General features: G+C 36.5%; 1 protein-coding gene across 7 annotated transcripts; it reads left to right on the forward strand.

The window, feature by feature from the left end:
• The first annotated feature begins 232 nt into the window (after positions 1 to 232).
• Positions 233 to 26,303, forward strand: PWWP3B (PWWP domain containing 3B). 7 transcript variants are annotated; one of them, XM_070502469.1, is made up of 8 exons: positions 257 to 378; positions 2,946 to 3,130; positions 4,961 to 5,073; positions 5,941 to 6,075; positions 8,254 to 8,439; positions 18,644 to 18,778; positions 20,985 to 21,059; positions 22,363 to 26,303. In XM_070502469.1, exon 8 carries the CDS (start codon positions 22,585 to 22,587, stop codon positions 24,667 to 24,669), a length of 2,085 nt encoding a protein of 694 aa, XP_070358570.1. In that variant the 5' UTR covers positions 257 to 378; positions 2,946 to 3,130; positions 4,961 to 5,073; positions 5,941 to 6,075; positions 8,254 to 8,439; positions 18,644 to 18,778; positions 20,985 to 21,059; positions 22,363 to 22,584; the 3' UTR covers positions 24,670 to 26,303. The 7 variants fall into 7 exon arrangements, with proteins under 7 accessions (XP_014711441.1, XP_070358570.1, XP_070358568.1 ...); XM_014855955.3 differs by lacking the exon at positions 4,961 to 5,073 and having other exon boundaries at positions 233 to 319; positions 5,970 to 6,075; XM_070502467.1 differs by having other exon boundaries at positions 4,961 to 6,075.
• Positions 26,304 to 26,679: the final 376 nt, after the last annotated feature.

Here is a 26,679-nt window from a genome sequence, read left to right on the forward strand (position 1 = left end):
CTTTTCTTTCTCTTTTTTTTTTTTTTTTTGAGAAAATCGCTTACCCCAGGGATTTGAATGGAAATTGAACAGACATATGTTGCCGTTACACTTTAAACTTCTGTAAAAGGAACATTTCTTTCCTTCAATTGTATTTCGGTTTAACTTGGTGATTCTCCTCCTTTCACGTGAGGGAAGGACCTCCTGCTTTCCCCATCACAGGGAGGGGGCGGAGCATCCTCTAAAAGCTTGGAAGCAAGCTGTGCCCGGCCAGTCTTGGGGGAGGAGCCGCAATACACACACACTTCGGAGGCTTCCGCCGAAGAGAAGCAGCTTGGAGGTAATGGCTGTCGTAAAAGCTAGTTATTTTCGGAGGTTTCTGGAGACTTTGAAGTAAAGGTGAGAAAACCAGAGACTGCCGCTTTGGAGCAGTGGGAGAGGAGTGTCGTTTTGTGAGAATCGTTTCTGTGAGGGAATTAATATCTGGATTTTGTATTCCTCCATAGATTTTAAAAGTCCACATTTTAAAAGTGGGGGAGGTGGTGATCAGATTACACCTGCGGAAAAAATACTTCATGAGGTTACAAGAGCTAAAAACTTTTGAACAGGCTATTTCATGTTTCGATCAAAAAGCAGTGGTATCAAAAATAAATGATGAAACAAAACTGGAGAAATTAATGTTTCTTTCTTTGAAAAAAATTGTGATAATTCCAAATGAAAAATGAAGTTAGCTGGGGATATTGGATTTGTATATGACTTTGGTTGTGTTGATTGTATTTCTAACAAATCTAACTGTTTTGGAGGAGTTTGTATAGTAATAATGTGAAGTAATCTATAACTGCAGATTTAAGTACTTCTGAGAATTAGAAGTTTGGTTATTTGTCAAGGGACACTCAGTGTCTTAAAAGAATCGCTTTTTTATGGATGTGCAAAGCACAATGTTTGTCTACTTCTCTACCTATCTATCAAAAGAATGATATATTCCCATTTGTAATAGGAAAAATATATGAAAGATCTTAAACTAAAAAATAATAGGCATATATTAATATAGTAAATCACAACAAACAATATATCTAGTAATATAGAATGTCTCAGAAAGAAAGAGGAAATTTTCCACTTCTTTCTTCCACATTTCACTTAACATGTAGTACCTATATCAGCATAAAAAAACTGAGATGAGAATTTTAAAACATGAGGAAAAAACTGCTTTCCCCAAAATGTGTAAACATATATAAACATGTAAAGATGTTCAAATATGTGGGTGAATAAATATAATTTCAAATAGTATATTCTAATATATATATGATGAAGGAAAAAAATCAAAGGGATTAGACTCAATTGTAAGCAGGGAAAAACTCAGGGATTGGAGAACTGATGGCGAGAATTTTTTCCTTTAGATTTTATGTACCTTTTGATTTTCTTGAAAAGACATATTGGAGCTGAAAGGAACAATCTATTTTGTTATAGACATTTAAATAGATACCAAGCACAGTAAATTGTCTTTAGCTGAAAGTGAATTTTTCTGTGGATCTGAGAAGGCTGGTTATCTGGTTGCTTGTGCTTTTCTGGCAAGGCAAATATTTAGGCTATCATCTGGACTTTGGTTCAAGCAGAGGATATTTATTTGTAGTTTTATGTACCCTTGAGAAAGAATTCAAAAATTGTTTAAAATATACTATGGAATAGTCACATAGGATAAGGTATCCATAATGTTGAATACTATGCAGCTATAAAAAGAATAAGCTAATACAGTGAGCTAAATGCAATGATAAGAAAAGATGCCCAAGGAACATTCTAAAAATAAGCAAATTGAAGAATGGCCTGTATCATATTAGTAAAATATATGCAAGGAAAATCTGGAAATATACATGCTACTTTATTAATTGGGGCTATAAGTGTAGTTGGAAAGACAAAACATTTCAACCTTCTATATATCACATTTCTCCATTTTTTAAATCTTACTTGGAAAAGAGTAGGCTTCAGTAATTTTCATTATGAGAAAATGAGATAAAACTTAGAAATAGTGAAAAATCTTATAAAAGTAATTCACAAAAAGGTGATGTAGAAAACATTTATTTATGTAGAAAGATGTTCAGATATATTCTTGGGAAGGATAAAGGTCTCATTTCATAAAACATGCACGTTTATAAATATCTGTAGGAAAAACCTAGAAACATATAGAGCACACCATTATATTTGACCATTATTGTGGGGATTTGCTTTCTTCTTGGAAAAATCAAAAGATAAAGAAAGATACACAATATGCATGAGAGATATTGTAATAACAAAAAAATTAAAATGAGGAACTATGATCCTATATTTACCTAACACAACCACACAACGCTTAAATTGAGAATGAAAAAGTCTAGAAGCCTGAGAAGGCTACTTACTGTCTGGATGGCTGTAGTTCCCACCCTTCCCCCTAAGGAGCTGGGTGTCTGCAGTTCTGGTTCTAGTCACAAGTTGGCGCTTGCCAGGTGTCCTAAATTTTCTCCAGGCAACCATTTTTATGAAGTGGACAAAGCAGAGAAATGTATTTTGTGTCAGGAGATTACAAGACAGCATGTAGAGTGTGATTGCAGTTCTGTTGAAAAATTGCATGTGTATAACAGGAAAAAAACTCACACCAGGACTGATGTGAGAATTCAAACAGAAAACAGTAGAGAAAGAAGCTACACAGATTTGGCCTATAGAAAACACAAGGAAATTGTTATCTCCCTTCTTTCCTGTCCCCAAATCATACTTTTAACAAGAGGGACGATTTTAGCACGAACTAAATAACATAACAGTATCACAGAAAGCATTTAGAATAATAACAAAAAAATAAACTGTGGCATCTACATCACAGATGAGATTTCATTTCTTCCCTGTGTTTCAGAATGACATGCCTGCAAATGTTTTAGTGGGGAAGTTTCTTTACGCCTTTTCCATTTAATTGTTGTGATTCCCTATCCCTTTTCGGACAGCCTACGTTAATATCAGAGATGCGCATGACCTTGAAAATCTGCATGTGATGCCAGTTGAGCCCCAGAAAGGCAGTGTGACCATAGAAGCGTCGAACAGGAAGAAAGCTCTGCTGGACAAGCAGTTGGAGTGAGAATCAAAACAACCAGACACAGGGCCGGACCTTCCACGATCCACGTGACATTGGGTAAGGCTCTTCCCATTGCATGTTAAAAACATGTTGAGAACTTGGGGGATAATTCATTTTGCTTCCTTCTGTGGAGCCATAGCATTTTAAATTAAAAGCCACACTTCCTATTAAAATCATGTTAGATTGAGAATTTGATGTACAATTCATTTTGCTGCTTGTTCTGCAGTCATAAGGTTTTTTAATTAAAAGTCATAGCTTCTGTTTAGTGGTGGTGGGGACCTCACGTATTAAACCATTCTGAAGAAATCGCGCAAGAGGCTATTCGTTCAGGTGTCTACCTGAGGTTCCAGCCAATGGCTGACTCTCCAGTCCTTGATAGCTTTGCTAGGTTGTCATCACCACATACTAGATAACATAGTTACAAAGATTTCTTAAGACCTTCTTAAGGTCTTACGACCTTTCTTACATAGATATCTGTATACTCCCTGCATAATATTTTGTAGTGGTTTAGCACATTTAAATCTTTGCCAACAACCATCACAAATCTCTGACTCCTAAAGTGGTGCTCTTAATGAGGTTATTGGTGCTGAATCCCACTATCAGTGTCCATGAGATTTTGAGTTGCTTTGGACAGGCAGGGAAGCACTAGCAACTTAGGAAACCTTAAAGCCCAGCATTCCTTCATGATAACCTAGGGGAATCCACAAGACCCAAATTATCCAGGAAGACAAATTATGTCCCCGACACCATCAAAGTCCTCCCACACATATTCCCTTCCTATAGTACAATAGAAATGGTAAAGATAGGATATTGGGTTTGTGTTATCGTGATACTTTTTTGTTTTTGTTCACCTCCCCTAAAATGTGTTCCATGTCTCTGAACTCCTCCGTCTGATACTCATGACTTATTCTTCTGATTTGTATCTTGTCTCCATTCTCATTGACCACGTTCTTTCTGCTTAGCAAAGTAAACTTCTTATCTGATCCCCTTTCTTTTTTGCCATGTTTTAATCTAATCCGGTTGTCACCCCTGAAAACACTTTATTCAAGCTATTTTGTGAAGTTTCAGAAGTTAAGAAGAGGCAACAACAGGCAAGAACCATTTACTAGCCATGACACAGGAGAGTTAAGGGTTCTTCAAAAACACTGCTTTTCTAGAAAACTAGGCAGCTAAAACCAGACCAGTGACCTAAGGATTTTTCCAGCATATTGTGTATCTGTGGATGATTTCTTGTCTATATCCAGATGCACTAATTGAGCATATGCAAATTCAGTTTCTCTCTCATTTAATTAGGACTCCCCCACCCCTTTTCCATCTTTCCTGTCTCATCTATCTACTACTGCACACTTAGGCAAATACTAAACTCTTTTTTATTATTGTACTAGTGAATACGGTTTAATATTTAGACAACGTAGGTTAATATCAGAATGACTCATGTGACTCATGTCGTACATGACTCATGCATCTTTCTTAACTATATTTTCTAGTATGGGGAGATAACAACTTAGCATAATTGTCAAGGATTTGAAAGTTTACTCTCCACTGAGTTAATAAAGGTCTCAAACTCACGACTATCTCCCTGCCTTTTTGAACACTTCAAAAACATAACTCTGTCATAATGCATCCGTGACAAATTCTTAAAGGCTAGACATTGGGTTATGCAAACAGAAATCCCTATCTCCTGACCAAAGAACCTTTGATGTTCTTTATTCAGATTGGTTATGGGAATAATTTTGACCCAGCCTGATCCTTCTGTTATGTGTCTCTGGAAGAATGATGGCTTCGTCTTTCTTTAGAGTCCCCAAGTAGACCATTTCCTTTCTCTTCGTTTGTTAATTATGGGAAGAGCAGTGTCATACCACAGCTCTGTTTCTCTATCCTGAATAGTCAGAGGTGGCAAAAGACAGGAGTCATGTTTACTCATTCACTGTGGTAATGGATGAAGTTGTGAGCACCTCATCAAATGGAAGCCAAAATGTCAGCTTTTGTACAAAGGGAAGGTAAGTTGCAGGGCATTGATTATTGTGAGAGTCAAATCGGCCTTATAACACCAAATCTAACAGCCTAGAGGCTTGCAACTGTACAAAAAGGACAGAGATACCTGTAGTTGCACTACATAAGCTTGCTCACAGGGAAGTAAATATCGGGAGCCGGGAAGAATTATTCCTGCTGAACATTGTGAATTGCCTGTTTATGTCCTTTGCTCATTTGTTTTCACTTTGCTGTTTATCTCTTATTAATTTGTAAGAGTTACTTTAGAGATGTTTTTTAGTTGAAAACATTTTTGTCAAGTTCGTTCTTCCGTTTTCAACTTTGGTTTATTGTGTTTTTATCATAGTCTTTTTTTTTCAATTTCAGTATATCCAGACGCGTATCTTTTTTCTTTAAGGATTTCAGTTGATGTTTTATGTTTAAAAATGACTTTATTTGAAAAAACTATGAAACGTTCTGAAGGGTGAATGAGACAACCTGGGTAAATAGAGACACATATCATGTCCCAGGGCCAGAAGAATTAAAATTTTAGAGATTTAATTCTCCACAAAATACAGTATTAATATGCTGCAATCACAAACAAGGATCTAGCGGGTCTTGTTAATGCACATTTACCAACTGGGTCTTAAAATCTTTTGTAGAAATAATGTGCCAGAAGAAACAAGAAAAATATGTAAGAGATATTTTTAACTGAATCTTAATTATATGATAAAGAGATTTGCTGCTGCTTTTTAGATAATCACCTACCCCTGTGGTTTGAATGGAAATTAAAGAGACACATGTTGCCATTTCTCTTTCAAGTCTTTTAAAAATGGACGTTTTTCCCCTTTAAGTGAATTAGAGTTAACTTGGCTATTCTCCTCCCTCTAATTGAGGGAAAGGCCCCCTGCTTTCCCCATCACAGGGAGAGGGCGGAGCATTCTCTGAGAAGCTTGGATGTGAGCTGTGCCTGCCCAGTCTTGGAGGAGGGGCTGCATTTCATGAGGCTGCAGCTGACAAGAAGCTTCAAGGTAATGGCTGTCTTAAAGCTAGTTATTTTCTGGAAATTTCTTCAGGCGTTCGTGTTACGGTGAAAAAAAAGAGAGATTGCTACCTGGGAGAGGTGGGAATGGAATATGGTTTTGGGAAAATTGCTGTTATTGTGACAGAATCAATCCCCTGAAAATTTAGTTTCTCCCGATATTTTTGAAGTCCAGAGTGTGGGATTGGGCGATCAGATTACAGCTTCTAAATTAAGACTTCAGTGAGGCATGCCGTTCATGTAAATTTTTTACATGGCATTCGGTGTTTCTATCTTTGTTACAGATTTTATTATATTTTGACTTAAACACTTATTGTTGTGCACAAAAAATAATTGATAGAAAAATGTAAACATAAAAAGTGATTGACATATAAAAACACAAATATAAATGTACACGAACATGGATGAGATTCAGGTATGCTGTTGAGTCATAACATTTGTAAAACATAAATGCATTTTCCTTAAGGAAGGAACTAGATTCCCATGTTAACAGTCAGCATCTCTGGAGTGTTCAGATTACTGGAGATTTCAAAATATATTTTTAACTGGTTTCAGCATTTTTAGAGTTGCTTTATTCCATGATCATTTTTTATAATTACAAGAGTAAACTCAAGCTGAAACAGTGTAACCATTTGGTTTCAGACTCGTAAACATTGGCAGACACACACAGACATGCAAACATACCCCCCTTGTCTTTTGCCGATAGTGGAAATTTTCCTGGACCTCCTCAAGCTTGTAGCCTGGTTGCTGTGTTGGCTACAGCCCTGCCTGTGTCCTCCTTGCAGCTCATTCTTTCAGACCACAGGTACGACTGTGGTCAGGAAGAACCATTTTTCTATATCTTTTAAGAGTGAGACAGGGAGAGGATTTCGTTTATTTCTATTAGCACTTTTAAAAATATTATGTGGCATGGTACATCCATACAATTGAATGTTATATAGCTGACAAATGGAAGTATTAACATGTATCTATTTGAAAAGATATCTGAGAAGTAGTATTAAGTGAAAAATGCAAATTGCAGAATGACTAGCACCATATTATGTCATTTAAAGATAAAGGACTACGTTAATACAATATGTGTAACAAAATGAGAAAAAATATAAGGCTACCTACTAATGGCATTATTTGTGTGGTTGGAGAGACAAGAAAGTCTTTACGATCTCTGTTTAAAAATAATTCTTATTACATATTTAGTCATTTTTTTAACAATATCAGAAAAAAGTTTGCAATAAAATGTTACAGATTGGGGGGAAATTACATTTGAAGTGATTCATAAAAAATCACATTGAAAATACTTATTGATATGAAAAAACTTTCAAACTATGCACTTGAGCCTGGAAAAAAGCTAGTCTGAAATTATATCATTCATGTATATATGTAAAGAAACATATGGAAAGATATTCAGGGAACAATAATATTATTTTTCCAGAATTATGCTTTCTTTTTATAAATGTTATCTTTTCAATTTTCAGTAAGCATGCAATTTTTTTATCAGACTGTTGGAAATAAAGACATTAACGTTTAGTTTTTTGTGTAATGCATAAGAAAACTCTAAATTTGAGCATGATATATTCCAAAAGCCTGAGAAAACTGCTGGCTTGGCACGGTGTTGTTCCCACCCTTCTCCCATAAGGATCTGGTAGTAACAGGGTGCAGTTCTGGTACTGGTCGCAAGATGGCGCTTGCCAGATTTTCCAGATTGTCTCCAGGCAACTATTTTTATGAAGTGAGGAAGCAATGAAACATATTTTGTATTAGCAGACTGTGAGACAGCATGTAGAGTGTGATTGCAGTTCCATTGAAAAAAATTGTACGTGTCTAGAAGAAAAAGCCCCACAGGAGAACTCAAACAGAAAGCATTAAAAAAAGTAGTTGCATAGAATTTGGCCTATAGATGACACAAGGCAATTGTTATTTCCCTGCTCCCCTGTCCCCACCTCACACTTGCCCAGAGAGAGATGATTTCAGCATGAACCAAATAACAGCTATGTCACAGAGAACATTTCAAATAATAAGAACAAAAATAAAAATAAATATGACCTCTGCATCACAGATGAGATTTCATCTAGTCCCTATGTTTCAGAATGACATGCCTGCTAACGTTTTGGTAGGGAAATTTCTTATCTTTTCCATTTAATTGATTTGATTCCCTCTCTTCTTTGAACAGCCTAAATTAATGTCAGAGATGCACATGACCTTGAGAATCTGCATGTGATGCCACTTGAGCCCCAGAAAGGCAGGGCCATCACAGAAGTGCTGAGCAGGGAGAAAGCTCTGCGGGACAAGCAGTTGGAGTGAGAATCAAGACAACTGGAATACAGGGCCAGACCCTCCACAAGCCACGTGCCATTGGGTAAGGCTCTTCCATTTCATGTTAAAACATGGTTAAGTTGAGAATATGGAGTAGAACTCACTTTGATTCTGACTCATTAGCCATAATATTTTAAATTAAAACCCACAGATTCTAGTGTTAGAAAAGAATTAAATGTGTTAAATTCCTATAAAGAAATTATACAAATGGGTATAATGATGTCTAATTATGGAAGACCTGCAGGTCCCAGCCAACTGCTTGACTCAAGAAATCATTGAAGACTATCCTATTCAGTAGGTAGCCATGACAGCCATTCCAAATATCTGACTTCTAAGCTTATCTTCTTAATGAGGTCATTGTTTTGTTGTCTGAGTCGAGGCCACACAAACCCCAGTATCTGTGTCTGGCTGCCTTGGGTAGATAGGACAGCACTGGCAGCTTTAAAAAGTTAAAAGATTACCCTAGAATAAATGTTGAGAGGCTTCAAAGTATCAAAATATCCAATAACAGGAATGGTGTCCCTGATGTACTCCCAGCAACCCCCCAGTCTCCTACCACACACACTCATTCCTTATATCTGATAGCTATAAGGCCTACATACTGGGACATTATAGAACGACTTCTCTTTTCTTGAATTTTTAAATATTTTCCCCAACTACAGTATGTTTCTTTGGTGCCCCGTCTTTATTCATCTTTTTGTATGTCTTCTCCATTTTCATTGACCACCTTTCTTCTTTGACATAAGAAATCCCTTTGCTTATTCTCTTTTCTCTTTGCCTTTGCTTTAAGTGAGTATCATCTAGTATCGCCAATTAAGAATTATTTATCCAAGCTTCCTTGCTAGTTTTCAGGAGGATATGTATAAGCACAGAAAGAGAAAACTATTTAGTAGCCCTAAGACATTAGAGACCTTTAAAATCACTGTTTTGGTGGTTAACCAAGAAAACACAGACGAATTACCTAAGGATTGTTCTAGATGATTCAGAGTTCACTGGTTGATTTCTCATCTATGTCCAGATGTACTGATCAATCACATGCACATTCAGATCTTTAATTGTTCACTTTGAACTTCTGTTCTTTTTTCCCCTTCCTTCTTATGTTCATATCTACTCCTTGCTGCACACTTAGACTGTCACTGAACTCTTAAAAATTATTTTAACCTTGTAATATATTTTGATATCTGGTAGTACCAGTTATCCCTCAGTAAAGTTAGAACTTGGTCCCAAACCCATGTCTGCATATCTATTTGAGAACTTCTAACACATAACAACCTTATCATAATGCTTGTCTGAGAAACTCTGAAGTTTAGACCTTGGATCTTTTGACAGTCTCTCACATCTCCTCACTGAAGAATTGATAAGTACCTTTATTCAGTGGTGACAGGAATAATTTTGGTTCAGCCTGGATCTTTTCCTATGAGTATCTCAGAGAATGGTGGTGGAGGGGGCTGAGAAAGGGATTCTTTTTTTCTTTAAATTCACCAAGGAAGATCCGTAGAAGTCTCTATTTGCTTATTAATCCCAGGGAGAACACTACAGTTTAGTTTCTCTACTTCAATGCTCAGCGTGTAGTGAAACTTTGTTTGCTGTGTGCTGTGATGATGATGTTATGAGGTCCTTATCAACCTTTCTTTTATTTCTTTTAATGTTTCCCATTCCATCATCCTGAATCGATTTCCTAGCAGCTTCATCCATTGGCACTGTGCAGGTTTTAGCATTACCTGGAGAACACAAAAACTCCAAATACGACAGGTTTATCTTCTTGTGACATCTGGGTCACTGGTTGGTATTTTTTTCTTTTTTGCCTCTCTGTCATGTTCGTGTACATTAAACCAGGGATTATGGTATCCCTTTGGCCCTGGCAGTGATACACTATCTGGCTTGCCTTATTCTTACCTGGAATGTTCACCCTTAGTAAGCTTTCTTTTGCTGTTCTTCTTCTTTAGATAGACTGACATTCAGACAGTGAACATTAGTAATAAGATTTTATCTTTGTTTACAGACAGTTTCAGGTATTTGTTTGTGCTTCTGCTTTCAGGGTCATTGAATATTTTGAATATCCATTAAGTATCTAAGATTCCTTGCTTTACCAATGGTCATGGCCGCCTCGTGGTTTTTGGGAGAGTTCTAACTGAACCCTTTATACTCTTTTATATGGACTGTATACACTAAAAATATCGATATTTGCTTATTCTATAACCACTCTATCTCTTGTATGTTATTTAGCTTCTGCTCTCTCACTGGGAACACATCCTTGACCAGCTCTCTAGCTCCAGATTATAGCACTTTGGCTTCTACTCCTTCCTTTCTTTCTTCTCACATGGTTGAGTGGCATGTAAGAACTTCCATGTAGTTAAAGGCTCTACCAATGGGGACAAATTTCACAACCTATAGGGTGCTGAAGTCCCCTGGGATTTTTGACATTTGTCCTGCGTTAACTAACTTTCAATGAAATAGATATTTAATGAAGATATGAATTTATAGAAAGAGTTGTATTACCGAATCAAAAGTCGGGTGTCTTAGGTGCCCCCCCAACATTTTAAAGTAAATTCAGAAATAGAAGTTGGTAACAATTAATACAAGAGGTTAAAACAAATTGAATTTCTAATATATTGTTTGTACACTCCGGATGATATTTTTACACATATCTTGTGGTATCCACAACCTTTTTTGGAAACCATACATCTAAAGAACAAATCAGAATTCCTATATGTACCATTATTCTCACACTAAAATACAAACTTCTTATATAGGTCATATTTTGATTTTGGATGCCTTTTTAAGACACAAGTTTATTGAGGTGTAATTTACATGGAGTTAAATTCACTCTTTTAGGTGTATAGTTAGATGAGTTTTGACAAACATATGCACTTAAGTAATGACCGATAAGGTCAAGCTAGAGGATATTTCCATAACTCCTCCTGCCCCATCATAGTCAATACTCTTCTCTACCCCGATTCCTGACAACCACTGATCTAACTTTGTGCCTATAGTGTTTCATTTTCCAGAATGTCATATATATGGAATCATAAGATATACAGCCTTTTGCCTCTGGCTTCTTTTGCTAGCATAATGTTTCTGATACTTACCCATGTTGTCACATGTATCAGTAGTTTATTCCTTATTATAGCTTAGAGGTATTCTATTATTCTACAATTTGTGTATCCACTCACCAGATGTATAGTTTTTGGTGGTTATGATTAAAGTTGTTATAAGCATTCCAGAACAGGTCTTTGTACATAAGTTTTCATTTCTCTTGGGTAAATACCCGGAAGTGCAATTTCTGGATTACACGGTAAGTGTATGTCTGTTATGTATTAGAAACTGCCAAACTACTTTCTAAAGTAGCTGTGATATTTTATGTTTCCACCACCAGTATATGACTTCTATTAGCTCTGCATCATTGCCAACAGTAGATACTGTCAGGTTTTTTTCTCTATTTCATATTAGCCATTCTTATAAAAGTGTCAATGGTATCTCATTGTAGTTTTACTTGCATATCCTTAATTACTAATAGTGTTGAGCATCTTTTAATCTGTTCATTTGACATTCATATATCTCCTTTGATGAGGGTCTCTTTAAATTGTTTGTTCATTTTTTTATTGGGTTGTTAATCTTATTGAATTGTAAGAATTCTTTATATATTTGAGATAAAAGCTCTTTATCAGATATGTGTTTCACAAATATGTTTTCCCACTTTGTGGATTTTCGTTTCATTTTTCGAAGAGCAGAAGTTTTCAAGTCCAATTTATCAAATTTTTTATGGTCCATGTTTTGTGTGTGTGTGTGTGTGTGTGAGGAAGATTGGTCCTGAGCTACCATCTGTTGCCAGTCTTCCTCTATTTTGTATGTGCGGTGCCACCACAATATGGCTTGATGAGTAGCGTGTAGGTCTACGCCCGGGATCTGAACTCACAAGCCCCGGGCTGCTGAAGCAGTGTGTGCAAACTTAACCACTATGCCACCGAGCCAGCCCCCTATGGCCCATGTTTTTTGTGTTCTAATAAATCATTGCCTGAAAGAAGGTCTCAAAGATTTTCTACCTTGTTTTCTTCTAGAAGTTTTACAGTATTTACTTTTACATTTAGGTCAGTAATTTATTTTAATTTTTGTATTGTTTTTAGCTAAGGGGGTCAAGATGAACATTTTTGCATATGATGTTCAATTCCCCCCCCAGCACTATTTGTTGAAAAGACTATCATTTCTTCATTTAAATACCATTGTCAAAAATCTATTGACCATATTTGCTCGTCTATTTGTATTCTATTTATCTATATGCCTATCTTATGCCAATAATACACTGTCCTGATTACTGTAGTCTTGCAGTCAGGTAACATGAGACTTCCAACTTTGTATTTCCTTCTCGAAATTGGTCTGGCTATTCTAGTTCCTTTGCTTTTTCATATACATTTTATAGGTATTCTCAATTTCTACAAAAAGCGTGGTGGGATTTTGATTCAGAGTACAGTGATTCTATAGATATGTTTGGGGAGAAGTTACATCCTAAAAATAGTCTTTAAGTCAATGAACATGCTATATTTTCCATTTATTTAGATCTTCTTTAATTTTTCTTATCAGTGTTTTGAAGTCTTCAGCATACAAATCATGCACATTTTTGTTAGTTTTGTTAGATTTGTTTTACCTTAGTATTTCCTGTTTTTTTGATGATATTATAAATGATACTTTTTAAAATTTCAACTTCCAAATTTTATTTTATAGAAATAAATTATTTTATATTAACCTTGTATCTGGTGATATTGATGAACTTACTTATGAGGTCTAGTAGTTTTTTTCTTGGTAAATTCATTGCAATTTTTTACATTGATCATCATGTTGTCTGCAAATAAAGACAGTTTTATGTCTTCCTTTTTAATCTGTATTCCTTTAATTTATTTTTCAGGCATTATTGTATTGCCTAGGGTCTCCAGTATAATGTTGAGTAGAAGTGATAAGAGCAGATATCCTTACCTTGTTCCTGATTTTAGAGGAAAAACATTGTGTTTTACCATTAAGTATTATTTTAACTTTAGGTTTTTGGTAGATGCCCTTGATCAGGTTTAGGAAGAGCCATTTAATTCCTAGTGTGCTGAACATTTTTATCTCAAATGTTTGTGAAGTTATGTCTGATGCTTTTTCTGCATCAATTGAGATCATCTTTTTTTTCCTCTTTAGTCTGTTGGTGTGGTGAATTACATTGATTGATTTGCAAATGTATAACCATGCTTGCCTTCCCAGGGAGAATTCCATTTCTATATCTATATCGTTGAATCTGTGTCTTTGTTTATGAGACACATTGATCTGTAGTTTTCTTTACTTGTTTTTTTCCTAGATTTGATATCAGGTTAATGCTGGTATCATAAAATATGTTGAAGATTGTGTCTTCTTTTTCTCACTTCGTTGTCATCTGGTTTTCATGATGTACACTATTTTGCTTCGAGTGGAGCCTGGAGTGCCAGAGGATTTTTTTCAGTCATCTTTTTCCACCCTAAATTTTCAGCAGTCTCTTCACACCTGTTCCACTAGAGCGGGGTTGGATAGGGACACTCTCTTCATCCTCTTGCCTATTTTGCAGCAGTAGTCTCCTATTGTTATTAGGTGCTAGACTCATAGTGAGGCAGGGAATGCTTTCTGTTGTCCTGTCCAGCCTCAACATTAGGGAGGCCCTTAGCAACTGGACCTTGAGGGTTGCACTTTCTCAGCATTCTTTCCTCTCAACATGACAGTTGACCTCAGATTTGTATCTGGGGTTGGTTTTTAGTGAGAGATACATTCTTGCCCCTTCCGCATCAGTAGCTTTTTATTCATGTAGGATCTTGGGCCAGAGGGTTTTCTGTTCCTCTTCAGAGGCAGATGGTTTTTGCTTCTACTTCTCCCCCAGCAGCAATTGGATCTCTGCCTTTGTCCAGAGGATGGGAGAGTTTCCTATCTCCTCCTCCCTAGGCAGATAGGTTTTGCTTCTATGCCTCTCCCAGAAGCAATGGATTTTTACCTGGGTCCAGTAGCAGAGGCCTTGCTACATCTCCCCTAGTGGCTTAAGGCTTTGGCTTCCCACAGTAGAAGGGTTTGGATAACTGTGTGGGGCTGCCTGTCTCTCCGTCAGCAACAACTGATTGCTTCCTGCATGCCTGAACCACTTGACATGGGTTCTTTTTGGTTTCCTGCTTTGTCCCCAGTCATGTTTGTATGCTTCTGGTTAAGGACTGTGAAAGAGAACTTGGCAGTGAACATATAAGTGTCTGAAATGCCAGATAATCCAAAGTACTGACATACTAGCCCATTAAGAATTTAAGAATTCATTAAAATTTCAGCTGATTTCTTTTTACCTGATTGCATGACAGCCACCTCTTTCTCCATGCTTTGCCAAAGATAAAACAGTACCTATGGTCTCTCTTTAAAGGGGCTGGTCATCCTTTGGAATTCGGTTGACCTCAGTTCTCTGATGGGCTCAAGGGATGTTATGGTTTTGTAGATTATCTAAATTTTTATCATTATAAAGTTATGGGTGGCATTTTCTTGTGGCTTTTTATATCCTAAGTGGAATGAAATTGGTGCTTTCTAATAATGTATGGGTGTTATTTTTTTTCTTTGTTATTAAATATGCTTTAGGAAGAAGCAGATGGTTTCTGAAGAATACTTGTAAAGAATTGATTTTTATATAATGGTTATTAAATTTTTCATTTAAATTTTTATTTTTTAATTATCTATTAAAATTATACTTTAAATTATCATATATAATATGTGACTTTTTATATACACTTCTTTGGATTTTATATATGTGTAGATTTATATAATCACTACCAGTCAGAATACAAAAGAGTTCCATCACCCCCACAACTTCCTGTACTATCCTTATATAGTCACACCCTCCCCCTACCTATAACCCATGGCAGTCATTGATCATGTCACCATAACCATACTTTTTTCTTTCTGAAAATGTCATATAAAAGGAATAATACAATATTGTGACAGACAGCCTAGGTGACCCGCTCCCTTGTATTATTTCCTCCCCTTAAGTGTGGGCAGAACCTGTGACTTGTTTCTAATCAATAGAATTTGGAAAAAGTGATGGTATGTCACTCACTGCCATAATTACATTATGTTATATAAGACTAATTTATGTTTAATTAGATGCAGAACCAGGTACAGAATTCTCTTTCCAGTGACTCCCCACACATTTCAAATGCATTTATTAATTCACCCATTCATCCAGCACATGTTTCTAGAGCATTTTCCATTTACAATGTGGTAGGTACAGTGCATCTTCGTGATTAGAGTGAGGCCTCTGAAGTCAAAGTACTTGGATTCAAATCCCATGTGCCAAATGCTTCCTAGATATCCTTGTATTAACCTCTCTAATGCCTCATCTACAAAATGGGAATGCTCATAATATCGACCTAACAAAATTTTGTAAGAATCAAGGGAGATGGTATATAAGAGCACTTGTCAGAGTGCCTGGAACATGCTAAGAAACACTTTTGGCTTCTATCATCTTTGTCATTATTATTAATAATATTACTGTTGTTATACGGAATGAGTAAGTTGTAAGACTCTCTTCCATGAATTAACCATCTGATTATTAAGTGAGATAATATGTCAAGTGCTCAGAACAGTGCTTGGCATATAGGAAACTTTTAGAGGTATTAGATACTATTATATGTATGATTATTATCTATCTTCACTACAATAATAGTAGTAGTAACGTTTATTATTATTGGTTATCATTCTCCCTCTCCTTCTACAAAACAGTGAAATATAGATTATCCAAGGAATTAATATTTTCCTTTGCATATTGCTTGGAAAATGGTGAGGCGATGTAGCATTTCCTGATTTAGGTGCAATATAGAAAATAGACAAAATAAATACAAGAAAGTATAGTTTTAACGTAATTACCATACTCTATGTGCATTTGTTTTTTTTCCAAACATGTAAAATGAGAAGAATAAGAAATATTACATTATAAAATAGGTAACTGAATAAATCTTCATTTAAATAAAGCCATATTTTCACTGGCCTGATAATCCTCTTTAACTTACCTAGTAATACTTTGAAAGCTTTGAAAAGATTAATTCTAAGAATGATATTATTTCTGTTGGTGATTGTAAGATCAACTATTTTGTTCTACTACTAGAAAGAGACTAGCAAACACAGTGATATAAGTAAGGCAGACGTTTATTGTTTCACTAAGTTAAAGTGATTGAATGAGGTGGTCACATTATTCAGGGCTTCGGGATCTTCAGTCCCTAGTGAGTTGCATCCATTTTCTAAGGCTTTTCTTGGTCCAGAATGGCTGTCTGAATTCCATCATGATCAAATTCTAGGGAGGAAACAAGAGAAAGAGGGAAAGCGAAAAAAAGCCCAAGCTGTCTGTTTACCTCCTTTAGAGGTACCTTCTCTAGAATATTCACAACTATTTCTGCTTATATTCTTTGAAAAGAAATTCCATCACATGGCCACAGCTCACAGTAAGGGAGTCTGGGAAAAGTAGTCTTTTAAGAGTTTATACTGCCACTCTGAATGCAACTGGGGTTCTGCTAATGAGAAAGAATGCAAAGAGTGGATAAGGGGAGAGCAACTAGACAGTTCTGTCCCAGGCATTATAAATATGATACACAGTTGTAAAAAAAAAAAAAAAGCATTAAACAAATAACAGAAGTCTATAAAAGATCTAAAGGGAAAACTTCTGTGGCGAAGAGAGTGCTACGTGTTCATCAAACTCTGTTTCAATTTCTTCCTGGATTACAGGGAGACTGCCTTCCTCAGCCTCTGTGGCAGCTTTAGCTAGTTGACTGTGACTGGCAGTGACGTTTGCCACACTTGGCCCCTAAAACCTTCCACAGGATTCTCTAACCTCCCTCTTCATAAGATTGCTAGCCAGGTGCAAAAATGCGGTGGAGGATTTCAAGACCAAAGAAGATGGTAGAGACACAGGATGAAGTTTGAGTCCCTTAATGACTACTTGGAACAGAGAACCCATCCCCTTTCTGGCCGCTTGATAACCTACATTGATCTTTGACATCAGCAAAATAAACTTTTGTGGGTGAGCCTCTGAGACTTAGGGGTTGTTTATAGTACACAACATCACATACTCTAATTATTACAGCCCTCAATAATACACCAGCCTAGAGATAATCTTCATTCCTTTATTGGTATTTATTGTTCCAATATGAATGCTTATATAAAGGTGGATTTTTAAAATATATATTACATATTATATGATACAGAGGCCAGATAAGGCACTTCATCCTCAAATATCTTCATTCTCAAAATTATCACTAACGGGGCCGACCCCGTGGCCGAGTGGTTAAGTTCACGCACTCTGCTTCGGCAGCCCAGGGTTTCATAGATTTGGATCCATCCTGGGTGCAGACATGGCACCGCTCATCAGGCCATGCTGAAGTGGCGTCCCACATAGCACAACCAGAAGGACCTACAACTAGAATATACAACTACATAATGGGAGGCTTTGGGGAGAAAAAGAAGATTGGCAACAGTTGTTAGCTCAGGTGCCAATCTTTAAAAAAAAATTATCACTAATGGTATTTAAAATTGACTTTCTAAGTTAAATCAAAAATCTGAATTTAAATTTAACACAGGAGAATTTTAATGAACAAAATTTGCAAAATATATTTCAGACATACAAATAAAGACATGTAAATTTTTAAAACTTAATTTTCCTCACATGGAATTGTGCCTGAGTGAAAAATACTAGCAAAACAGAAGAAGAAAGAATTGCCAGTTATTGATGAGAGTATGCAAAATGCATACTTTCCTGCCAAACCAGTGATTTTTCAGCCTCTAGTCAGAAATATCCACGTTTACTTTCCTGAAATGTTTAAAAGAAGAACTGAATAAAAAGAGAGACATACCATCTACTAGAAACAGAAAAAGATATTATAAAGAAGCCATTTTCCCTAAAATAATGTACAGTTTTAGTGCAATCCAAATCAGGGTCCTTAATGAGCTATTTTAATGGAGCTTGACCAGCTGAGTTTTAAATTTACCTGCAGAGGTCAGGTGCCAGAGAAGGCAAGGAAAAAATACATAAGGAATAATTTAAACTAGATTTTTATTTTTTAATAAAGTGATTTGCTATCTCTTTTTATCAAGAAATCGCACACCCTAAGAATTTGAAGAGAACTTAAACAGACACTTGTTGCTATTTCACTTTAAAGTTCTTTCAAAAGGAACGTTTCTACCCTTCACACTTCAGTGGTTTAACTAGGGCATTTCTCCGTCCTCTGATTCAGGAAGGGGCCTTCTGTCTTTCCCATCACAGAGAGGGGGTGGAGCATTCTCTGAGAAGCTTGCAAGTGAGCTGTGCCTGGCCGGTCTTGGGGGAGGAGCTGCATTTCACCAGGCTGCAGCTGACAAGAAGCTTCAAGGTAATGGCTGTCTTAAAGCTGGTTATTTTCTAGAGACTTCTCCGGGTCCTAGAGTAAAGATGAGAAAAATAGGGTCCGTGGTCTTGGAGTGGTGGGGAGGATGTGTGGTTTTGAGAGAATTGATGGCATTTGAAAAAATTAATCCTTTGGAATTTTTGTATCCCCCAATGCTTTAAAAGTCCACAGTGGGAGAAGGGGTGATCAGGTTACAGCCTCTATATTAAGACTTTAGTGCAGTGTGGCCATTCATGCTAATTTATCGACTTGGCATTCCATGTTTATGTTGCTGAACATTCTGTTACTGTTTAAATTTTTAAGCATTTATTAATTTACCTAGAAAAATGACAGATAAAAATATTTGACAGCATGGGGGAAAATGCTTCTATGAGTTGACAGAGTATGTATGTATCACCTGTACATGAGCGTGCAAAGGGGCACAACTAGGTAGTTAAGTGAAGACACTTGGACATATATATGCATGTATATATGTGTGATTAGAAAAAATCTGAGAGCAAATAACCCCCCATTAGTCAGCATTTCTAGGTGGTCAGTTTACTATTTTAATATTATTTTTTAGCCTGTTTCAGCATCTTTCGAGTAAATTTCCTCATGGTTATTTTTATAATCATGAAAGAAAAATGAAGCTGAAACAACATTACCATTTTGTTTCAAACACATGAACATTCGTAGACACACACAAACATACAAACATACCCTCCTTGTCTTTTGCCGATAGTGAAAATTTTCCTGGACCTCATCAAGCTTGTAGCCTGGTTGCTATGTTGGCTACAGCCCTGCCTGTGTCCTCCTTGCAGCTCATTCTTTCAGACCACAGGTATGACTGTGGTCAGCAAGAACCATTTTTCTATATCTTTTGTTTAAGAATGAGACAGAGAGAGGATTTGGTTTATTTCTATAAGCGGTTTTTAAAATATTTTATGATGGCATGATGTAGCCATACTATGTATGTGGAGAATAGAAACATGAACCTCTGCTTAAGGTGGTTTGAAATGTCTGAGAAATAATATAAAGGGAAAAAAGCAAATTATAGCATAGCATTTATATGATCTCACTTAAAAGTAAATATGTATGTTTGTGAAACATGAGGATGTTACTACAGTACATGCAACCAAATCTGGAATTGATATTTACGTAGTTGGAGAAAAGGCTAGCTTTACTGCTCTCTATTTAAAATATTATTAATATATGCTTATACATTTACTTGTTTTACATCATCAGGGAAAATATTGAGATAAAATGTTGCCAATGTGGAAAACACCTCATTTAAAGCAATTCATAAAAGGTCATTTGGAAAAAAATTATGTGGAGTGATGTTCCAACTATACTCTTAATTGAGATCTGATGTTGATTTGAAATGATATGCATTCATCTATACATGTAAAAAATCTGGAAAGAAAATATTCATAGTGATTACTTGTATAGACTTGTACTTTGTTTTGCATATATCTTTCTACATCTTTTCAACTTTTAATAAGCTTCTGGATGTTTTTATAACCAGAAACATTGTGGTTGAAGATATTATGATCCCGTTATTATCCTACACAAGAAAACCTTTGAGTTTAGGATAGAAAATTCTAAAAGCCTTGGAAGGCTCCTGGCTGGCTAAATGTAGTTCCCACCCTTCTTATAGGAAGGATCTCGTAGTGCTTCAGGCCCTGCTTATACCTCCTGGGGAGGCTGCAGTTCTGGTTCTGGTCACAAGATGGAGCTTGCCAGGTTTCCTGAGTTTTCTCCAGGCAATTATTTTTATGAAGTAGCAAACAAAGCAATGAAACACATTTTGTATTAGTGGACAATGAGACAGCATGTAAAGCGTGATTAAAATTCTGTTGAAAAATTATATGTGTAAAGAAGGAAAAATCTACATGGTGACTGATGTGAAGTTCAAACAAAATCTACAATCTGGCTTATGGTAGATACAAGCAATTGTTACTCCCCTTCGCTCTTGTCTTCACCTCACGCTTTTCCTGAGAGAGATGATTTCAGCATGAACCAAATAACATAACTGTATCACAGAGAGATAATTTAAAATAATAAGAACAAGAAGGAAAATAAACATGGCATCTACATCACAGATGAGATTTCATTTCATTCCTGTGTTTCAGAACTGCGCACCTGCTCAAGTTTTTGTAGGGAAGTTTCTTCTGCCTTTTCCACTTAATTGATTTGATTCCCTTTTGGACAGCCTGTCTCCTTTTGGAGTGAGAATCAAGACAACCGGATCACAGGACCAGACCCTCCATGATCCACGTGACATTGGGTAAGGCTTTTCTCATTTCACGAAGCATTTTACATTAAAAATTAGAGTATAATTTATTTTCCTTCCTGCTCTGCAGCCATAGCATTTTAAATTTAAAGCCACTTTTGATATTAAAATCACAGTAAGTTGAAAAATGGAGGCATAATTTATTTTGCTCCTTGTTCTATAGCCATAATGTTTTGTAATGAAAAGTCATAGCTTGTAGTTTGGGGGGAAAAATCTCATGTGTTAGGGCCCAGCACGGTGGCACAGCGGATGAGCTTGCACATTCTGCTTCGGCAGCCCAGGGTCCGCTAGTTCAGATCCCAGGTGCAGACCTATGCACCGCTTGTCAAGCCATGCTGTGGCAGGTGCCCCACATATAAAGTAGAGGAAGATGGGCACGAGTGTTAGCTCAGGGCCAGTCTTTCTCAGCAAAAAAGAGGAGGGTTGGTAGCAGATGTTAGCTCAGGGCTAATCTTCTTCTTCTTCAAAAAAAATGTCGTGTTAAACCACTATGAAGAAACCCTGCAAAAGGTTATTTGGATTTCTACCTGAGTGCCTAGCTAGCCATCTGATTCTCAAGAAATCCTTAATAACTATCTTATCCAGTAATTGAACATAGCAGCCATTCTGAATCTCTGCCTTCTAAGCTCATACTTTTAATAAGGTCATTGTGTTGTTGTCTGGGTCCAGGAGATAGATACCGTATTATCTTTGTCTACCTTTGGGTGAACAGGGAAGCATTTATAGCTTAAAAATGATAAAGCTGTGTGTTCAGCTAGCACAGTGCTTCTCAAGGAGTTCTTCTTGGGCAGGTAGCATCAGAATGACTTGAGAACTTAGTGGAAAGACAAAATGTTGGGTCTTATCTAGACCTTCTGAATAAAACTCTCAGGATAGGGCCCAGAAATCTAGCTTTATCAAGTCCTCCAGATGATTCTGATACACGCTAAGTTTAGAGTCCCACTGCCCTAGCTATAACATTAGGGGCACAAAAGTCCCAAAGTATCTAATAACATGAATAGAGTCCTTAACACACCACTGCAACCTCTCTCACCTCTGCTGGCATGTATACAAATTCACTTCTTAATAATCATGTGCAATAATAAGGGCAAGTTCTTGAATCTGAGGTATTATAAAACCACCTGTCCAATTCTTATCCCCCACCTTACATTATGCTACATTTTTATCCTCCATCTGATGCCCCCCTGAGCATTGTTCTTTCTTTTATCTCTTCTCTATTTGCAATCGCTCACCTTCTACTTTGGCAGAATAATTTTGTTTGCTGATACTTTTCTTCTTTTCCTTTTCCCTATTTCAGTATCTTCCATATTGTCCCATTCAAACAACGTGTTCAAGCATCCTTGGGAAATTGAGCTGGAGGAGAACAGGCCACACAAGGTGTAAACGTTTTTTAGTTCTAAGACTAAAAGAGACTTTGGTAAGAGTATTGTTTTTGGTAGGAACTGCCTTCGCAGTGACAAGAATAGCCAGATACCTCAATCTCTGATAATAACTTCTTGGCATACAAATCTAAATCATAATGGATGCCGAGTATGTCCTGTGCAATTGGAAAGACCAATTATGGCCAGCAAAAGTTTTGTCCAGATCTGAGACTTCATCAAACAGTAAGAGAAAAAAGACATTTTCCCTAGAAGTTCAAATACTCTCCCTAGATGAAAAAATTCAAGTGGAAAGCACAGAAACAAAGATCCTAAATAAATCTCAAATTGAAGCCATTGCCTCCTCACTAGCAGCACAGTCAGAGGTTGGTGCTCCACCTAGAGAGGAAACGACCTATGAAAGGTCACTAAAAGTGGCACTGGATGTTCTGAATGAGAGAACAAATTTGAGTGAAGCAAGCAGTTCAGATGAAGAAGAGACCACTACACTGTCTGAAAATGTACAAGAAAAGCTTTCCAATTCACCCCCTCGTAAAAAATATCGGAAGCATGAAGGAGACTTACTGAAGCGTCTTGAGGAAAGTGAAAATCCAACCTCTCTGTTAGTATCTTCAGACAATGATGATTTCCTGCAAGAGGATAAATCACATGCACATGCCACCATTGATACTATTCCGAGTGAAATGGAAACAAAGTCATCACAGAACTCCAGCTGGTACCAAACTTTCCCCTCACTTTCAGAAGATGATGATGAAAAGGAGAACAAGAAAAAGATTGACATCTCAACAGTTATGTCTTTGCATTCCACAATCAAAGAGGAGCGTGCATGTGTTAAAGACGAAAAGTTCACTCCAACTTTGCCATCAGATATCTTCACTGTGCCCAAAGAATTGAAAGGGGAGACACAAGTAATCTGCCCAGAGACTATAGCTACTTCCTCTGAATGCCCTACCGTCTCAGAGAATATTGAAGATCCTGGAGAGGGTCCCTCGAATCCATGCTCAGATACCAGCCAGAATCAACCTATTGTGGAATCAGAGACAGGTGCTGTGGCATCCCCCGGACCTTGTTCACTGGAATGTCAGGTTTCACTTAGTGCCTCTAATCGTGTCCTGGATTATTCAGTCCTTCTTGTGGATAATGAAAGAAATCTTCAGAGATTGGATTTTGAGGAACTTGGGGAAGAACCTCAAGCTTCTGACAAGTCAGTGCATCTAAATCCTATTGATGCTTCTGTATTTGATGACAGTGAGGAAGATGAAGAGCTTCCACGCTTTGTTTTTCATTATGAGCCACGTTCATTTGAAACGGGAATGATAGTCTGGTTTAAATATCAGAAATATCCATTTTGGCCAGCAGTGGTAAAAAGCATCAGGCGAAAAGAGAAAAAAGCAAGTGTGCTTTTTGTTGAGGCAAACATGAATCCTGAAAAGAGAGGCATTAGAGTGCCTTTTAGAAGATTAAAGAAATTTGATTGTAAAGAGAAACAAGCACTAGTGGATAAAGCCAGGGAGGATTACAGCGAAAGTATTGACTGGTGCATCTCGCTCATTTGTGACTACAGAGTTAGAATAGGTTGTGGTTCTTTTTCAGGCTCTTTCCTTGAGTATTATGCTGCTGACATTAGTTATCCAATTAGGAAAGTACTCAAACAGGATACCTTCAGGAACTTATTTCCAAAGCTACATAATGAAGATTCTATGGAATCAATGGTTGTGACTTCCCAGACCAAGAAAATGTCCTTCCAGAAAATTCTCCCTGACCGAATGAAGGCTGCTCGGGACCGAGCCAACAAGAACCTAGTGGACTTCATTGTGAATGCCAGGGGAACAGAGAACCATCTTCTAGCAATTTTAAAAGGCACAAAAGGCTCCAGGTGGCTGAAAGCATTTTTGAATGCAAATAGGTTCACGCCCTGTATTGAAACCTACTTTGAGGATGAAGATCAGTTGGATGAGGTGGTGAAATATTTACAAGAAATCTACAAACAAATAGACGAAAGAATGCTGGCTCTGATAAGAGACGATAAAATTAAATTTATCCTAGAAGTGCTTCTGCCAGAAGCAATCATTTGTTCAATTTCTGCTGTTGATGGATTAGATTACGAGGCAGCTGAAGCAAAGTATCTAAAAGGACCATCTCTAGGATACAGAGAAAGAGAATTATTTGATGCAAAAATCATATCGGAAAAGAGACGGAAACCATTAACAAGTGAAGCTCATTGAATCTCCTGAAAGTCCGAACCATAACAGGGAGCTTTCGTAGATACTAGTTTTGAAAAATCGCTGAACGTTTCTGTCTAATACGTATTTTCCAGAAATGTGAGACTTCAGGTAATATGTTCACTTTTTTTTGCAATCTCTAACATCTGTATTACTACGTCTTCATTTCCTTTGCTTATGCTTCTTCAAAGTCAATTTTATTAACATATTTCAGCAGTTCTGCTTTCCCGTACATTTGTAGAATGCATAGTTCCTAAATGAGTCTTAAGGGAAAGTACTATTTTGTTTTTTGACATTTTTGTGTCTATGCTGTATAGTTAAATAGAGTGTGCACAATCATTTTAATATTAAAATTGCACTGGTATTAGATATTAAGCAAGATAATTAGAAAAAAGTCTAAAAAATGTCAATTATATTTTTTTGCTTAATTTTTATAAAATATTGGGTTTTCTCTTAAGATAGTTGAATTATTTTTCCTGCCATGCCTATTTATTTTTGGAAAAAATATTTCTGAGACATAGAACCAAAGATAGAGATGCTTTGCTATGTATTATAGCTAACTGCAGTTGCTTTTGCAAAAAAAAAAAACCCTGGAATTCAAAAATAAAGTAAATGGATTGCCTGCATGCAATCTATATGTATGCGAATAACATCTCAGCATGCAGAAAATAATTTTGGCAGCATTGAACAGGATTGTTCATTCTATGCTCCCCTGAAATTCCACTTATGGGAGTGTCTATTATTCAATAGCTGAATGGTTTCTTAGAACAGACAGACTTTTGGCTGTCTTCATAACTAAGAGTGACTGTATCTTAATATAGCCGTCTGACCACATATGGAAGGCAGCTAGAGTTATTGTATTCAAGGTCTGGCTACTCTAGATATGAGTTCAGGCTGACTGTTTAAGAGTCCATCTTGTTTGATATAAACTGTAGAAAATGCAAGCACTTTGTTTTGAGTCTTGTATCTCCAAATACATAGTTATTTGTTTCAAACCAAGCAATCTTTATCATCTGGCTTATTTGTAAAATAGTTCCAGTTAGTTCCAATAATACAAGTGCCAACTGGTAAGTCATTCCAGGCTACTAGAAAGTATGGATGGACCAGAATCTGTGAATTTGGAAATGGGCCACAGAAAAAGCCTCCATCTGGCCAGATATGACAGTTATCCAAATGTGTTTAAAAATACACAATTAAAACTTAAAGTCTGAAGCAAAAAAATTGTTTATTCTAACTTGAAACAAGACTTTAGTGAGAATAAATGTTAGGAGAGCTACTTTATTTTAAAAACTTGACATAAAAATAAATGATAAATGCTTAACATGAACCTGTCTGCATTTTTACTCTTAAGAGTGAGACAACTATCACTCTCGGGCTTTTGTTATGTGTTCACGTGGCTACATGTTTATGTAAAATTTTCAAAAGTTCAACGTTTTGATTTTTCTTTTGCCTTGGATGTTCACTTCATCATACTTCACACTGTGCAGCTACATAAGTGCTGTTTCTGTAGATTTATGTGTGTGTGTGTGTGTGTATACACATACATATATATATAATTTGCTCAGAATTTTTGCTTGTTGTAGTTGTCATTTTAATGCTTGTTACATATTATCATTCTAAATAAATATTTGCTTTCATGATTGATTTTGTATTATTTTAAAAGAAAACCTTCCAAATTGTATAAGCATCAGATTCCACAGATCCGTCTCTGGACCCTGCCTGACAAAGACCAAAACTCTTCGCACATAAAGCCTGTACCAATCCATGTAGCTTCCTCATGATCCTGAGGAGTTTTTGACAACGTACCATTACCATACTATATGTGGACTGGGAAAACACACTGTATTTATTCTATAACAGTGTGTCCCTTTGATTCCAATGTATTACCCACCTTCAGTTTTCTCAGTGGAGCCATCTTTACCTCTTGGTTATAATATTTTCTTTACTATGTCATTCATTCATTTATTCATGTATACAATTGTGAGTCAGCAGAACAAGCAATGTGTGGTTTAA

This window comes from Equus asinus, chromosome X (genome assembly GCF_041296235.1).
Source record: "Equus asinus isolate D_3611 breed Donkey chromosome X, EquAss-T2T_v2, whole genome shotgun sequence".
In the NCBI taxonomy this organism is placed as follows: domain Eukaryota; kingdom Metazoa; phylum Chordata; class Mammalia; order Perissodactyla; family Equidae; genus Equus; species Equus asinus.

What these genes read in the sequence shown, in the direction of transcription:
- PWWP3B (XM_014855955.3), top strand. Translation starts at nt 22,585, where the DNA reads ATGGATGCCGAGTATGTCCTGTGCAATTGGAAAGACCAATTATGGCCA.